Source organism: Bactrocera neohumeralis, chromosome 5 (genome assembly GCF_024586455.1).
Source record: "Bactrocera neohumeralis isolate Rockhampton chromosome 5, APGP_CSIRO_Bneo_wtdbg2-racon-allhic-juicebox.fasta_v2, whole genome shotgun sequence".
NCBI lineage: Eukaryota > Metazoa > Arthropoda > Insecta > Diptera > Tephritidae > Bactrocera > Bactrocera neohumeralis.
Window position 1 is genome coordinate 49,698,145 of NC_065922.1, and position 15,739 is coordinate 49,713,883.

The following is a 15,739-nucleotide window of genomic DNA, read 5'->3' on the forward strand; positions in this document are numbered from 1 at the left end:
AACAGAAACTCTAGTCGGGTCTTAGGGCATGAAATAACACATTTTGGTTGAGCTTTGAATTTGAAGCTCGCCAGAAGCGAACTCGCATCAAAAGATCTAACTCTTGCCAAACTTTCCTGTAGAAAGTTTGGAACTCAACTTCAATTAACCCGCTTAAACTCCCGGTTGCTTATCAAAATTGTTAGAATTTATACCAGCGTTTAAGAACCAGCAACTAACTTCAAGTTATCATATTACAATTTTTCAATTTCAGTCACTCATCGCTACCGCCATGGTCTTGTACGGCACAATCGGTTCATTGATTGACTTCTTCAGCTTCACCGCATGGATTTTCTATGGCGGTGCTATGTTGGCGCTGATTGTAATGCGTTTCACCAAACCCAACTATCCAAGGCCATACAAAGTGCCTATCATCATTCCTGTTGTGGTGCTGGTGATCTCAATATATCTTGTGGTGGCGCCGATTATCGATACACCACGGATCGAATACTTATATGCGTTGCTCTTCATCTTGGGCGGCTTGATATTCTACGTGCCGTTCGTTAAGCTAGGCATGACACCAAGATTTATGAGTAAGTCATAAACTATATTAATCAACATATAATGCTTATATTTAATGCAATATTTTCCTCTTCTCTTTTGCGCAGACAAAGTGACGCTCTTCTTCCAGCTGCTGTTGGAAGTGGTGCCCACTTCATCGATGTTCGAATAAGCAATGGAACACATTTCATTAATACCGGCTGAGACAAAAAAAACTAAAAAAATGTGTTACAAAAGTAACACTAAAAAAAAAATTAAATTTAAATCATTCAATGAAAAGTAAAGGAGAGACTATCTATTCAGGATCTGAGAGAATAATGTACGTACGAAATAAGTTAACTGTTTAAACTAAATAATATAGCAGAGCAGTAGACACAAATATTCAACTATGAAGCGTGTTGTAGTAAAGTAACAGATTTACAAAAAATTTTAAAAATTAAAAGAAAAAATTATAAAAATTAAAAAAAAAAACAAAAATTTGAAAAAAATTTAAAAAAAAATAAAAAAAAAATTTTAATTATATAAAATTAAAAAAAAAAACAAAAATTAAAAAAAAATATAAGTGAAACGTACGCATTACAAAAAGTTTCTGCTAAAGACCTACATACATACTATATTATATATTTTTTAGCTGTAAGCTTATTAGAATCATCAGATTGTTGCCGAAACTTAGTAAAACGTTTACAAAACAATGTTATTGTTTCAAAACGTACATTAAATGTGCAAAATGTAGCTTGAAGTGCTATAAAATAGTTGATTAACTAGGTGCGTTGATATTATTAGGATTTATATGTATATTGAGGTACATAGTACATAATAAGTATGTGTACTCGCGATTATAAAATTTTTTTTAGGAATTTATGTGAATTGTAAGTTTTATGACCTGACGTTTGATAAAAGGCGGCTGAAGGCAGAGAATATTGAATTTTCATTAAAATTGTGAAGAAAACAACAGCAAAAGCCAGTTCAAACAGCTGTTATTTGAGTGATGCTATGACGTTTTATAAATAATTTAATGAAATGTTTTTCTAATAACAACCAAAAAGCTGAGTGAAAAAATTTACTTGTTGATAAATTATATCTAACTGGTTCAAAAAACAGTTTAAAGAGAAGCAGTCAGTTGGAAAGCACGCATTTGAGTGAAGTTATGGCGTTTGCTAGTAAATTGTTTGAGTTATAATCATTACTATAACAAGAACCATTACTGAAAAAGTTTCTTTGCTGAGCGGCTTACTTGCTTAGCTGTGCAATAATCAAATAAATCAATAAAGTTAACAACTAAACGCTTTTTCATACTATAAATTTCGCTCACAAGTCGATATAAATCAAAATACTTACATTGCTGCAAGCCAAAAGCTGCATACAAAAATTAAAAATTTAAAGAATAAAAAATTGCTTCCAACTCAAAAATTCAATTCAAAAATATTCTTAAATTATATATTCAGCATCAGCATTATGTCGCCCATTAGCCTTCAGCTGTCATCGTCAGCCAAATTTCATTGAAAAAATCACAATTTTAACGCATAGCAATATTTTAATTGGGTACAAGTATATGAAAAAAAAGCAAAAGCAAACGCAAAAAACATTAAGTTAGACTAAATTCGCTCTATGTATGTATATTTTAGAATCGTTTAAAAATCCTAAACGGAAAAAATTGTGAAAACCATGGGACTGCTGTAGGCATTAAATTGTTTAAATATTTATTATTTACTAAAAGGACAATGGAATTTAGAATTATAGAACTGCAAGTCTACTTACATAGAAATTGTTATTGAACATAACCTATAATGAAAATTAAAACCAAATAAAACCGCTTCATACACAGCAAGCACGCTGAGCTATAAATTTATTAGTTCAAAGCAAGCTTTTTATAGTAATTAACAATAAAAACATTTGCATACAACTAAAAAATTCAACAGCCATCGCAAATGCTGTGTATAAAGCTAAAAAAAAATACATAAAAAACCATTGCAACTACTCTAATGTAAGGCGCAAAAAAAAGCAAAATAAAAATAGAAAAATAATCCCAGAAAATCTCACAAAATTATTGCACACCGCTTACTACTACATATATACAACTTGCTATTTGTTTAGAAGTTCGTTTGGTAGTATGCGTTATGAAGCAAATAAAAATAAATAATAAATTTATATTATCATTCTCAATTTCGTATAATTATTTTTAAATTAAGTTAAAAAGACAAAGTACTAAAAATATAATAAGCCAATGCTTATACACTTGTATTTATGTATATGTGTCATTTACACTTTAAACAACCGCTACGTAGAGCAGGAATGTATAGAAAACAGTTATATGTATGTATAATATATAAATATGTATGCATGTTTTCTCTAACTCAACAATATTTTGAGCATTTCAGCATTTAATATGAGAAACATTTGCGCCAGATTTCCAAGAAAAGCGTTTTAAATTAACAAATTATCAACAATAAATCTACATATATACTTACATACATACATACACCGATGCATGTGCATATGTATTTTGGAAACTGTTTTTCTACACTTTTGTCTTACGATTATACTTTTTATATAGTATTTTGTTATACGAATATATGATTAATCCTTTTGGGAAATTTATTTTTAATTTACTACAACCTCGAAGTTATGGTTACAACAAAAAAAATTGAAAAAGCTATTATAAAATTGTATTGAGAATTTATCAATAAATCATCAATTACAAAAAAAAGTTGGAATTTTTTATTTAATAATATTTGTATACCCTGAACAGGGTACATTAAGGGATTGTCTCAGTGTGACCCTCTGAAAAATCACTGATTTTCGCGATTTTTTCTATACTCTTGCAACCAGCTGCTACAGAGTATTATAGTTTTGCTCACCTAACGGTTGTGTGTATCACCTAAAACTAAACGACATAGATATTGGGTTATATACTACAGTGATAAAATTGAAAGGTGAATTTTGTCCATTTCATATCCTTCAAAGTAATTCCCTTCCGCTGCAATATAAATACTTCATCTTAGCACTTGGAAAAATCTTCCGTCGTGATGGCCATCAGAGCCTTCTTCGATTCAGCTTTTATATCCTCAATTGAGTCAAAACGGTGTCCTAGGAGTGGTCATGTGAATTTGCAGAATAGCCAGAAGTCAGGCGAATGCGGTGGTTGCGGCACGATATTAGTTGGAAATGTAACGAAATGATCACGAATAACCAATGCAGTATGAGATGGTGCATTATCCCACTTCTTTATTCAATAAATTCAGACGTAATAAAAATTGAAGAATTCACTTTTAGAGCCTCACAAAACGACGCGTATCTCAAACACTAATGAATATTTTGAATACTTTGTTTACAAAGCTTCAGCTTACCTTATCATAGCAGACAACGGCATTAATTAATGGTCCCAGCGCCATCTAATGCAACTTTAAGTGCGATTTATTTCAATAGAATTTAGTTTGCACCGACCGATTTACCGATTTAATTTGATGTTAATTTGTATTAGCACTTTTAATTTTCACAAAACACTTGCATATTATTTAAACGTGAACGCTTCGCTTTCTTTGGCTCTTCTTTTATAATATGAGCAAATATTTCACTCATTCAAGTAAAAGCACTGCCTTCGCAGCCATTTTGAATGCACTTGCGGCTTCACATTTCTGCAGCACCAACACTTGACTTGCCTGGGCATATTTTACATTTTGAGCAAAAGATTTTATTTATTTCACTTTACACATATCACACACAACACTATAAACACGAAAATACTATATTACTTAATTTAGATTACTTTATCACAATTATAATTAAATTATTCAGTTTCATAAAATTTTCACAACCGCACGCTTGAACTTGACATCGCATACTAAAGGTTCGTGCATTCACTGGAAAGGTCCTTTTGGAAGTTTTGTTTTTGGGAGTTATACAGTGGCGTCTGCACGGATGTGCTCTCTTATCGTTAATAATTGTCTTAATTTCCGCCTTAACCGGATAATAATAAATCGAGTTATCGAAAAATTACAAAAAAATCCTCAACTTTTTTACAAAATTTGAATGTATGTAAATTATTATAAAGAAGAAATTTTGTTTTAATAAAGATAATGCGGATAGATAGCAAGAATTGAAGAGGGAAGCGAGACGCATTTGCAGACAGAAAAAGAGAGAGGCCGAAATGCGTGAGTGTGAAGAGCTTGACAAGCTGGCTGGCAGGGGTAATGCTCGAAAATTCTACGAAAAGATGCGGTGACTAGCAGAAGGTCTCAAGACCGGAGCATACTCTTGTAGAACCCCCAGAGGTGATCTGGTATCCAATGCTCAGAGCATAGGCATGGCAGTGAAATCATAACGTTAGGAGAAGGCGAACCCGATTTCCCAATCGATGACGATGGAAGAAGTTCGAATAGCAATTGCCCGTCTGAACAACAAAACAGCGTGGGCCGATGGATTGCCATCCGAGCTATTCAAACACGGCGGCGAAGATCTGATATGGAGCATGCATCAGATTCTTTGTAAAATGTGGTCGGACGAAAGCATGTCCAACGATTGGAACTTATGTCTGCTTTGCTCAACCCACAAAAAGGGAGACACCCCAATCTGCGTCAACTTCCTCAACATCGCATATAAGGTTCTATGGAGCGAAGTGTGTGAAAGATTAAAACCCACCGACCAGATATTGACCATGCGCCAAGTCCTGGGAAATACTTTTGACAGCACGAAGAGGAGTTGCCTTTATGACGCGATGTCTGAATTTGGTATCCCCGCGAAACTAATACGGCTGTGTAAACTGACGTTGAGCAATACCAAAAGCTCCGTTAAGATCGGGAAGGACCTCTCCGAGCTTTTCGATACCAAACGACGTTTCTGACAAGGCGACTCGATTTCGTGCGACTTCTTCAATCTGCTCTTGGAGAAAATAATTCGAGCTGCAGAACTTAATATCATTGCCCTCAACACCCGCGCCGTTAATTCTGCTTTCTCTAAACTGGATAAGGAAGCGAAGTAGATGGACGAAATATCTCCTGTCATCAAACAAACAGTCGTCGCACTCGCGACTAATCATAACTACGAAGTTGTAGATAATTTCGTCTATCTTGGAACCATCATTAACAGCAACAACAATGTCAGCCTAGAAATCCAACGCATAATAACTCTTGCCAACAGGTGCTACTTCGGACTGAGTAGGCAATTGAGAAGCAAAGTCGTCTCTCGACAAACAAAAACCGAACTCTAAAAGTCACTCATAATTCCCGTCCTGCTATATGGTGCAGAGACATGGACGATTACAACATCTGATGAGTCGGCCTTATGAGTTTTCGAGAGAAAGGTTTTGAGAAAGATATATGTATGGTCCTTTGTGCGTTGGCCAAGGCGAATATCTCATTCGATGGAACTATGAGCTGTACGAGATATACGACGACATTGACATAGTTCAGCGAATCAAGAGACAGCAGCTGCGCTGGCTAGGTCATGTCGTACGTATGGACGAAAACACCTTGTGAAAAGAAGAAATGACTGGCGCGCTGTTGTTAACTCGGCTATAATCGCGTAAGCGGTGTGTGCGCCAGTAAAGAAGAAAAATAATTTCAATGAATTATTACCAAAATAGTCTCCGTGTCGGGTCATAGGAACGTTTTCATGCCTCTCTATAAGAATGGGTTTTGTATGAGAATTTTAATGAAAGCGTTGTCTCATGAAATTTGTCCGCTTATGGGAGATGTCCGGCTATGCTGTTCGTAATGGGGAATTTTATAGCGTTCTCGACGTTTTCTTCTAGGTGCTACAAACTTTGTGGCAAACTTATGATAGTTACCTAGTTCAGGGTATAAAAATAATGTATACGTTACTTTAATTATTTTGTCAATGCATTATTTGCAACCCAATTCATAGGTAATGAATCGACTTTTTGTATAAAAATTAATAATTTTTTAGTAATTATGGATAGTAATTTCTAATATTAGTTATTTGTTTTCTAGTTTTTACATGATTCCGTATTACCTTTATTAAAAACCAAAATTCTAGTTTATAATAATTCACCTTAAAATTTTGTAAACATTTAGAATTGTTTTTTTTTTTTTTTGTAATTTTTCGTTACCTTTGGATTTTTTATGTTCCGGTTTAGACGGAAATTGAGAAAAATGTTAACGACAAAGAGAGCACATCCGTGCGGATGCCACTGTACGACTTCCAAAAACTAAACTTCCAAAAGGGCCATTCCAGTGAATGCACGAACCTTCAGTACGCGATGTCAAGTTCAAGCGTGCGGTTGTGTAAATTTTATGAAACTGAATAATTAAATTTTAATTGTGATAAAATAATTTAATTTAATTAATATAGTATTTTAGTGTTTATAGTGTTGTGTGTAATATATGTAAAGTGAAATAAATAACAAATTTTGCTCAAAATGTAAAATATGCCGAGGCAAGTCAAAGTGTTGGTGCTGCAGAAATGTGAAGCCGCAAGTGCATTCAAAATGGCCGCGAAGGCAGTGCTTTAGTTGAATGAGTGAAATATTTGCTCATATTATAAAAGAAGAGCCAAAGAAAGCGAAGCGTTCATGTTTAAATAATGTGCAAGTGTTTTGTGAAAATTAAAAGTGCTAATACAAATTAACATCAAATTAAATCGGTAAATCGGTCGGTTGAAACTAAATTCTATTGAAATAAATCGCACATAAAGTTGCATTAGATGGCGCTGGGACCATTAAGTAATGCCGTTGTTTGTTTTGATAAGGTAAGCTAAAGCTTTGTAAACTTAATTATGGTAGATGGTCTAGAGTGGGCAGAAACCGTTAAGTATCCTTTGCATTAACTGGTGTAAGCATGCTCTAATTGGTTAATGAATAATCAACGCATCAACAATTAAATAAGATTGTCTGCTCTGGCTGGCTCACTTATACCAATAATTTTAAGTAAAATAATTATAATAGTTAAATTTAACTAAATTTTATTAAAATAACCAAATGGATGAAAACAAATAAAAATAGTACAGTTGAGCTTCCATCACTCGAACTCTTGAATTGGCAATAGAAATAAAATTTGATACAAATTTGCTTCCATAACTCGAAGTCTCTCTAAACCGAGTTTTTTTTTGTATATTATATTATGAGGATTCGAGTTAGGAAAGTTTAGCTGTGTATAAAAAAAAATAAGTATTTACAGTTATGCAAAGTGTTTCTGGATGGATTATGATTAATTTGTAACTCAATTCAACATTTTGAGAATTTATAATCACCATAAACATGATTATATATTTACGCTACTTAGGATTACAATTTTCATTTTTAATTATTATTCAGATTTTTGAAATTAAAATTATTTTGATTTTTAAATCTGGTATTTGGCATATTAGGATTAAATAAAAACTTTTTTTTAAATACTATTTCCATTGTGTGTTTAATGTATTTTTTGCAATCCTAGCCGTAAGCTAATATTTCTCCAGATATGCATTTATTATAATGCAATAAATATTTAAATCATAATTTTTTTAACTTAACTTCTCTTTTTGTCGAAAATATATGTACATACAATGAAGGGAGTAAATTAAAATTTGGAGTATTATTTTTAATTTTGTAATCCCAAGTACCATATTAAATAAAAAAAATCCAAAAAGCAGATTAACAATTTAAATACTTTTTAATACCAAATACCGGATTGATAAATAATAAATAAAAAAAATACATCTTGGAATAAAAATTGAAATTTCATTTCTTAATTCCGATGTTGGGATTCAAAATTCGTTTTTCATATTTGAAATTTTTGTAGTAAAAAATTTGCAACCCTGGTTATGGCTAACTGTTTAGATATTTTATCACTTTTATTCACCGAATATTTTTCATCGCCAAATTGTTCATTAAATTGACTGATTCAACTTTACTCATACATTCTAATAATTAATAAAAAATTAATTGCAATATAACTTAAAGACGACTTAGCCAAACTCTTAAAATATACATATACCTAAATTTAATGCGTTTTATCTTTATTTAAATTTTATACATTTGTAAATTTATTTTTTATGGCATTCATAATATATAGTACACAGTTTGACTATGTTAGTGATATAATTATCAGCAATATATTATATACATACATACATACATATATTCATAATAATATATTGAAAATCAATTCATATAAGGTCAATTAATAAAAAAAAAGAAATTGTTTTAAGATTCTTTGTTTTTTTAATAATAATAAAAAGAACATGATTTAAGTTCAATGTCGCAGTTTCTAAGTAATTATGGTTCTTATGTGTTTGAAATTTTAAGTACCAGACTACTTATCAAAAAATTAAATATCATTGAAATAAATTTTTTTTTTGAAAAATTTAACAGTAATATTTAAAAAATTATTTTAGTACTACTATGTTACTGTAAAAACAAATGTTTAAGTCCAATAAAATGCAAAATTAACTCGTTGTCTACGCCAATAAAGAAGAAGAAGAAATCGAACTGTATTATTGTTACTACATACTCTTGCAACCAGTAGTTTCAGAGTATTATAGTTTTGTTCACCTAACGGTTGTACGTATCACCTAGGCCTAAACGAGATACATATAGGATTATATATGTATATACATATAAATTATCAGGGTGACGAGAAAAGTTGAAATCTGGTCTGTCCGTCCGTCCGCCCGTGCAGACTGTAACTTGACAGGGGCACCTGTGGGAAAATTTTTTTAAAAGGTGGGCCACGCGCCCTCTAATAAGTGTAATGTATTATATATATCTCCTAAACCACTAAAACTACATTAACCAAATTCGCCCAGTACGAATACTACAAGAACTCCCACCTATAGTGTGAAAATGGATGAAAACCCTGTTCAATCGCCATATAAATTGGACGATGCGCGTGTCACCGCCCACTTTTTGGTGAAATCTCATATCTCGGGACCCGACCAATCGATTTCGACAAAATTTGATACATGGCATTCCCTCCATATTCATATTGTGGAATCGGACAATAACCACGCCTACTTCCCATTTCCAGTGCACAAACCAAGAAGCATTAATGTAACGGGATTCAATTTTCCTCGAATAATGTATGCTATCTTGTGATCAAAAATTGTTCAAATAAAACAAAACCTGTTCCAAACCCAGCGCATAGCGGAGGTTTGATTCGTCTTCTCACTTTAGCTCGCCTTCAAACGAATATATGTCGGCTATCCAGAAGGTACTTGGTCTAAGGCTGGAAGTAGTGAGCTGCTTGAGCCGTATGTTAAAGAATCGTTTATGGCCACTCTCAAATGAATGGCGATCATTTGACAACAATTTCTACACAGAACTCGTATTTCTATCTGTCCTAATTATACCACGAACTCAGTATATACAAACAATTGTTATTCCAAGTTATGATATCATAAAAAACTAGAACATCAGCTATAAAATACCGATATAGCTTCTTGATTTCCATTCTTCTGTAGAAAGTTTAAAATCACTGTAAGCCCTTAAAGATTCTTAGAACTGTATCTCAACTAATTAGATGGCAAAAAAACTCACCTTACTTTAAATAACATGCGCCAACATTCATTTTAACAATCTTGCTAACATTTACATAACTTAGTAATTAGAAATGTTAATCTATTTGGATTTTATCAGCTACTTGTGCTCAAATAAATGCATTCACAATCAGTTTCAAGTTAACATAATTCCTCAGTCAACTATTGCTGTCAATAGCCGTTAATTGATTTATATTTAACTCGGGGAATAAAATAGAAATTTCTCTGGTCGCAGATTCTTCACTATCGGAACCATGACAGGCATTACGCGTGTCGGAGAGACCATAAAGCCCACGTATACAATCGGGATGTGAGTACACAGCTTTGAAAACCTTTGTTGGGCCCATCAACTCGCGCCACTTAGCGATGCTGCCTTTTGACTGCAAAACGAACGCCTGACAGGGGCCACTGGCAACAAAGAATGGTAAACATAGTTTTTAGGTTTTTATGAATAAATATTTTAATACCTGCCCATGAATGTCACCAGTCGGTTGTAGAAGAACTTTCCTTTGTGCTCGGCATAGAAATGTTCAGACAACTCTTTCGTAATAAGCACTTCTTTGGTGTGTAGTATTTTAAAATTCTGCTGTATTATTTGTTTTATCTCTCGGAATGCGTAGACATTGCGAACTACATGTGGTTTCAGCAGCGCCAATGTAATTTCCATTTATAAAAATTATATTTTTACTTAAAATTAACGAAATGCTAAAATTGAGGGAACTTTAATCAGCTGTTTTGTGAGAATAGTAGAAACTGTAATCAAATGTTCCCACGTTGTTTGTTGTGGTCAACACTGAGAACAAAAAAACAACAACAAAACAAATATAAATAAAAAGTGCAAAGAAGATTTAAATGCTAATATAGTTATTTAAATCAATGTTATTTATATCTATTCATCTAACAAAATTTAATATTTTACGATAATTTTAAAAAAGTAGTTATTGACAGACAAAATGTTGTTATTATTAACTTGCCGCTATGCAACACTGTAAAAATTGCTTTCCGAATGTTTCCATAGAGAAATGTCAAACACATACTATTTATTGATTGGTTTCTTTGCGTTCTTCATTAGTATATTCTGGCAAATACTTTTGTTTACAAAATTACAAAAATAAATAAATAATGGTAAGTTTTTATTCGTTTATTGTGCTTTACATAATTTTAATGAAATTGGTTTTGCAGGCGACAAGCAGTGGTAAAAGTTGCAACAGCGGTAGTGGTGGTGTACTAGAAGAACGACGCATATGGATAGGCAATTTAGATCCAAGGCTAAGCGAGTAAGTTAATAGTTCCTTAACTAAATTGTAAATTCTGGTTTGTGCAGTTAAACTAATCTGTCAATTTCATTTTCGTGCGTTGCTATTATTGGTATCAACTCTTGAAAATTTTGCAAAAATGCGGTCCTGTCGAAAAGTTTGATATGCTCTTTCACAAGAGCGGCCCATTGGTTGGGCAATCGCGCGGATATGCTTTCGTCACATTCGGAACGGTGAGTAATCATATAACTAGCTAAATTTGGATACTTACCATAGTAGCACTTTAAATAGGCTGACGCGGCGTTGAAAGCTCTGGAGAAATTAAATGGCACACCTATAGCGAATCGACCAATTGTGATACGACTGGCGAAGAATGTTAATTACGTAAGTGTGTACACATATTTTAATTAGACACGCGATTCCTTCAAATGGTATTTACTTATATATACTTATATTACATATTTAGGACGAACTCAACAAGCAAAAACCACGCATCGAAATACCTGCCCTTGGCTCCAGTTCACGCGACGACAAAATGAGTAGAGAAGATGCGATACGCGCAATAGAGTCGAAATTACGTGCGCTGGAACGCAACGGTGAGGAGGAGTTGGAGTTAAATCTTTTGAACTCGGCTAGCACACAAGTACCGTTTATACAACGCTATCAATTCAATAAAGACCGTGATACAAGCAGTAGTACCTCAGGCGGGCGTACCTACACAAAGTCATATAATTCAGCGCCATACAACCGACATCAGCGGCCAAAACGAAGATAGAAACTGGAAAGGACGAAGAGTATTGACAAATTCTGTTTAGTGTTTATTTTGTAACGTGGAACAATGTATCTGGACTTTCATCAATTTCATCAAGTATTTATAATTGTACTCATATGCGCGCTATCCATCCGTATACTTATCAAATATTGTGTTCAGAGACTTAAGCCAAATAAAGTGATTTATTTGTAAACATTGTAACTGTATATGTGTGTTTTATTTAGAATTAGGCTAAAACGTAAAATATTAGTTTTTTCTCATTACTTCGGCGCAAATATGTGTTTGCCACGCAGATGATCGGGCAATTTAACAGTGCCTGGGCATGGCACTTGACCGGGTATCTCACAGATGCAATGTCTATCGCAGCCATAACCAAAGTTGGCAGGATTGTCTTTACTCTCCGCTAAATGTGCCTCTGCGTCCAATTGGGCTCTGTAATGTGAATAGAAAGAAGGAAAATAATATATAAAAATCAAGAAAAACGTTAACTTCTACTGCAACAAGACTACAATACGATTCACAAATAAAAAAATTTGCTATATAAGAACTTGATCTTGATCGTATGACGGACTTTGTCTAATAATTAGCTTCTTAGTATGAAAAGGAGCGATATTTCAAAAATTGAGGGACTAGTTCGCTAATATGTATGCAGACGGACGAGCAGACGGAAATAGCTAAAAGAACTCGGCTTATTACACCGATCATTTATATATACATTTTTTAAGGTCTGCGACTTTTCCTTCTGGGTGCTACAAACTTCGTGGCAAACTTAATTTACCCTGCCAGGATATAACAAGCTTAACAGTTATGCAATTATTGCTATACGCTTACGAACACATTTCTCTAAAGTACTCACTTTGACTTGCCAACAACTTTGCAGAGATGTTCTATAATTTCCTCGCGATCCCGGCTATCTATGTCGATAAGCATATCACGTCCGTCCTCAAAGTAGCAGCGCACAAACGGGGAAGGTGTCAAGTTCTTAAATGTCACCACTTGTACATTTGGATTCTTATACTGTATTTGACCCAAATTCCAAAACACAAAGTCTCTATAAAACATAAAGATATAGTTGATTCATAAACAGTTGTATAGCGTTGGATAACACTCACCTGGCGCCTTTGTGGTGATCACCATACACATTGTAGTTCACGCTAAATATTTTCACTTTTTCTTTGAGCACAAGGCGACCGGCATTCAAATATTCAATGGTACGCCTAATAGGCGCGCGTCCCTTCATGAAAGGCATGTTGGCACACTTTTTTATTTAAGTTTTATTAGAGAAAATATGAAATTACAAAACCAAAGGCCGCCTATTGGAAATGCGGTTGCATACACGCACAGCTGACAGTTTCTGTAAACAGCTGTTATCGAATTCGAAGACTAATTGGAGCCAAGGCAAACCATTGGCAAAACCAAAGCACTACTTTATCGACAATAATGGCTTCCGTTCCGTTAGTTTTCGTGCGTATTTTCGACAATTTTCGTTGCGCGTTTAGATCGCAAGTTTTTGTTAAATTATTGAGTTATTTGCTGTGTTAAGTGATAAAAAGTGTTATTAAGTTGTGCTTCATTGTGTATTGTGTGTGTGTGATGTGAAATATAAGAAATATAGTGTAAATATGTGCTTATAATGGTGCTTGTGTGTTTGCTCGTCCACTTGCCGAAGCGCCTGTCACCACTTTCGTGCAAGGCAAGTTTTCCTTAATAAAGCTTTGATTTTAGCATTGAAAAGTGTTTTAGCATGCTTTTTAAGTTCATTTAAAGCTCAAGCTTTGTTTGTGAGTGTGAGAAAGTGCAATGCAAGTAGTTTTTAGTTAATGTGCAAAAGTTGTCGCAAGTGGCATTTTAGCAAGTGAAGGCAGCCATTTTAGCAAGGCTTCGCTCAACTGCGCTTTCATATTAGGGTGATGCAAAGTGAATTTCGAAGTGTTCCGGAAAAATGTTTCCGGAAGTGTGCAATTGTGTTTTATCGATATGGTTATTAGTGCTTTGTATTTCCGGGATATGTGATTGTTTCGTCAATATTTTACGGGAAGTGCGCGCGTTTTATGAAATACATGAAAATTTCAAAGCAGCTGCTCAGTAATATTTGTGCAACTTTGTAGAAGGTGGTGAGTGAGCATTTTATAAATTTTTTATTAATATTTTACATATGTATATTGACATAGTACATACATACATACATATGCAAGGTTGCTAATTCTGGATTAAGTATTCAATATAAAATTTTTAACTTCAAATCGATATTTACAATTAATAAAATATTTTCAATTTAAAATTAAAGCAACAAATAAAAAAATTAAAATGGATAAAAAAAATATTTACATACATACATATGTATGTATGTACATACATACTATGTACATATGTGTTTTTAACTAAAACACAATAATTAAAAGTAAGTTCTAAAACGGAATTAAAAACTCGAGTTTTCAATCTTAAACCCAAATTGAGATTAAAAAATTAATAAAATATTTTTAAGTGCAAAATTGGAGTTTAATTTTTACTAATAATCATCGGATTAACATTTTAATTAATATCTGGTAAAATATTATTTTAAAAATTTGAAATTGCGCATAAATAATCCATAACCTGGATCAATTTTTTGAACACACAATTTTTTGCTAAACAGCTTGCATTTTTGGAGTCATTGCCTTGCTGATGATAATATTTATTTGCATTGATGGTATCATTGATTTTTGATGTTACTCTACCTTACCATTTGTTTTGAGGATTGGTAACAAAATGCTCTCAAAAACTGTAATGTCCACTAATAACACTGTATACACATAGAGAAATTATTGCTTAATATAGAAAGAAATAGTTGTAATTTTCGTAAATGTTTGGTTTCTGAAAGTTCTTTTTTAAGTTCCCAACAATAATCTGCTAGAATCCTGCGCTCCATTTACCATGATAGTGCTTCTCCAGTAAAAAAAATGTGCTGATGGAACCTCTCGCCTTGTTCCTTACTGGCAGTACCAAAGTTTGGCGGAAAAAAATCGAGATGAGAGTCCAAGATATGCATTTTTAAGGTCATATTACACCTCAAAGCTTTATATGACATTATAATTTCATTTATTAAGACTTTGTGATTTTCCGATTTGTGGTTTCCTATAAAATTTTGAACTATGGAGAGATTTAGTCACGTACTAAATCGTTTAAATCGCTTTGTGTCGATAAGTGCGGTGCTTTTGAAGTTGGTGGTTCATAACATGGGTCTCTATCACTAGATACTTCATCGCGTTAACTTTGTTGCTGAGTAGAATCCAGATTTTCTGATCGATGTGGAGATTTTAGCACGGGCAGTTCGGTACTATGATGAATAGGTTTGTTTGCCGAATACAGGTTTGGATACCGGATAGCGAGTTTGGATTTGGTTGCAATGCGTTTTGTTTGAGTCAAACAAAATTTATAATAACTTTGATTTTACCTTGATTCTTCACAGGAAATTTAAAATAGTCTTAAAAGCATTGATCAATTAATGACGTGAAATTACGAATCAGAGATTCAAAAGTTAATTCTCCGAACACGTGTTTATGATATAACAAACGTTTCTAAGATGAAGATTAGCCGAATACAATAATACGATTGCATAGTACAAACGAAATTATTTAAAACATGTAAGGAAGAGCTAAGTTCGGGTGTAGCTGAATATACGGACTACAACCACGCCTATTTCCCATATAGTTTTCAATTC

The 15,739-nt window shown here is 33.3% G+C and overlaps 4 protein-coding genes across 6 annotated transcripts in view; 2 read left to right on the plus strand and 2 right to left on the minus strand.

Moving 5' to 3' along the window:
• Nucleotides 1–2,703, plus strand: part of LOC126760524 (b(0,+)-type amino acid transporter 1) — a 67,267-nt gene extending 64,564 nt beyond the window's left edge. For both annotated transcript variants that reach the window (XM_050476218.1, XM_050476217.1), the window contains exons 7-8: nucleotides 254–572; nucleotides 648–2,703. In XM_050476218.1, the coding sequence (XP_050332175.1) occupies nucleotides 254–572; nucleotides 648–712 (384 nt within the window). In that variant the 3' untranslated portion in view covers nucleotides 713–2,703. The remainder of the gene's footprint in view (nucleotides 1–253; nucleotides 573–647) is intronic.
• Nucleotides 2,704–10,038: 7,335 nt separating this feature from the next.
• LOC126759141 (nucleoside diphosphate kinase 6) lies at nucleotides 10,039–10,743 on the minus strand. Its single transcript, XM_050473762.1, has 2 exons — nucleotides 10,479–10,743; nucleotides 10,039–10,419 (listed from the first exon to the last, which is right to left on the minus strand). The coding sequence occupies exons 1-2, from the start codon at nucleotides 10,676–10,678 to the stop codon at nucleotides 10,170–10,172; spliced, it is 450 nt and encodes a 149-aa protein (XP_050329719.1). The 5' UTR covers nucleotides 10,679–10,743; the 3' UTR covers nucleotides 10,039–10,169.
• Nucleotides 10,744–11,036: 293 nt separating this feature from the next.
• LOC126758767 (probable RNA-binding protein 18) lies at nucleotides 11,037–12,245 on the plus strand. 2 transcript variants are annotated; one of them, XM_050473146.1, is made up of 5 exons: nucleotides 11,037–11,136; nucleotides 11,194–11,288; nucleotides 11,380–11,500; nucleotides 11,559–11,651; nucleotides 11,734–12,245. In XM_050473146.1, the coding sequence occupies exons 1-5, from the start codon at nucleotides 11,134–11,136 to the stop codon at nucleotides 12,040–12,042; spliced, it is 621 nt and encodes a 206-aa protein (XP_050329103.1). In that variant the 5' UTR covers nucleotides 11,037–11,133; the 3' UTR covers nucleotides 12,043–12,245. The 2 variants fall into 2 exon arrangements, with proteins under 2 accessions (XP_050329103.1, XP_050329104.1); XM_050473147.1 differs by having other exon boundaries at nucleotides 11,426–11,500.
• LOC126758768 (probable 28S ribosomal protein S25, mitochondrial) lies at nucleotides 12,221–13,389 on the minus strand. Its single transcript, XM_050473148.1, has 3 exons — nucleotides 13,152–13,389; nucleotides 12,896–13,090; nucleotides 12,221–12,471 (listed from the first exon to the last, which is right to left on the minus strand). Exons 1-3 carry the CDS (start codon nucleotides 13,286–13,288, stop codon nucleotides 12,300–12,302), a joined length of 504 nt encoding a protein of 167 aa, XP_050329105.1. The 5' UTR covers nucleotides 13,289–13,389; the 3' UTR covers nucleotides 12,221–12,299.
• Nucleotides 13,390–15,739: the final 2,350 nt, after the last annotated feature.

Excerpts from the sequence above, each read along its gene's own strand:
- LOC126759141 (XM_050473762.1), bottom strand. The coding sequence starts at position 10,678 with ATGGAAATTACATTGGCGCTGCTGAAACCACATGTAGTTCGCAATGTC. Across the intron at positions 10,420-10,478 it reads CTGGTGACATTCATGGGCAG|TGGCCCCTGTCAGGCGTTCG; the intron begins GTATTAAAATAT and ends CTTTGTTGCCAG.
- LOC126758767 (XM_050473146.1), top strand. Across the intron at positions 11,289-11,379 it reads TTAGATCCAAGGCTAAGCGA|GTATCAACTCTTGAAAATTT; the intron begins GTAAGTTAATAG and ends TTGCTATTATTG. Across the intron at positions 11,652-11,733 it reads TGGCGAAGAATGTTAATTAC|GACGAACTCAACAAGCAAAA; the intron begins GTAAGTGTGTAC and ends TTACATATTTAG.
- LOC126758768 (XM_050473148.1), bottom strand. The coding sequence starts at position 13,288 with ATGCCTTTCATGAAGGGACGCGCGCCTATTAGGCGTACCATTGAATAT. Across the intron at positions 13,091-13,151 it reads GATCACCACAAAGGCGCCAG|AGACTTTGTGTTTTGGAATT; the intron begins GTGAGTGTTATC and ends TATGTTTTATAG. Across the intron at positions 12,472-12,895 it reads AAAGTTGTTGGCAAGTCAAA|AGCCCAATTGGACGCAGAGG; the intron begins GTGAGTACTTTA and ends TTCACATTACAG.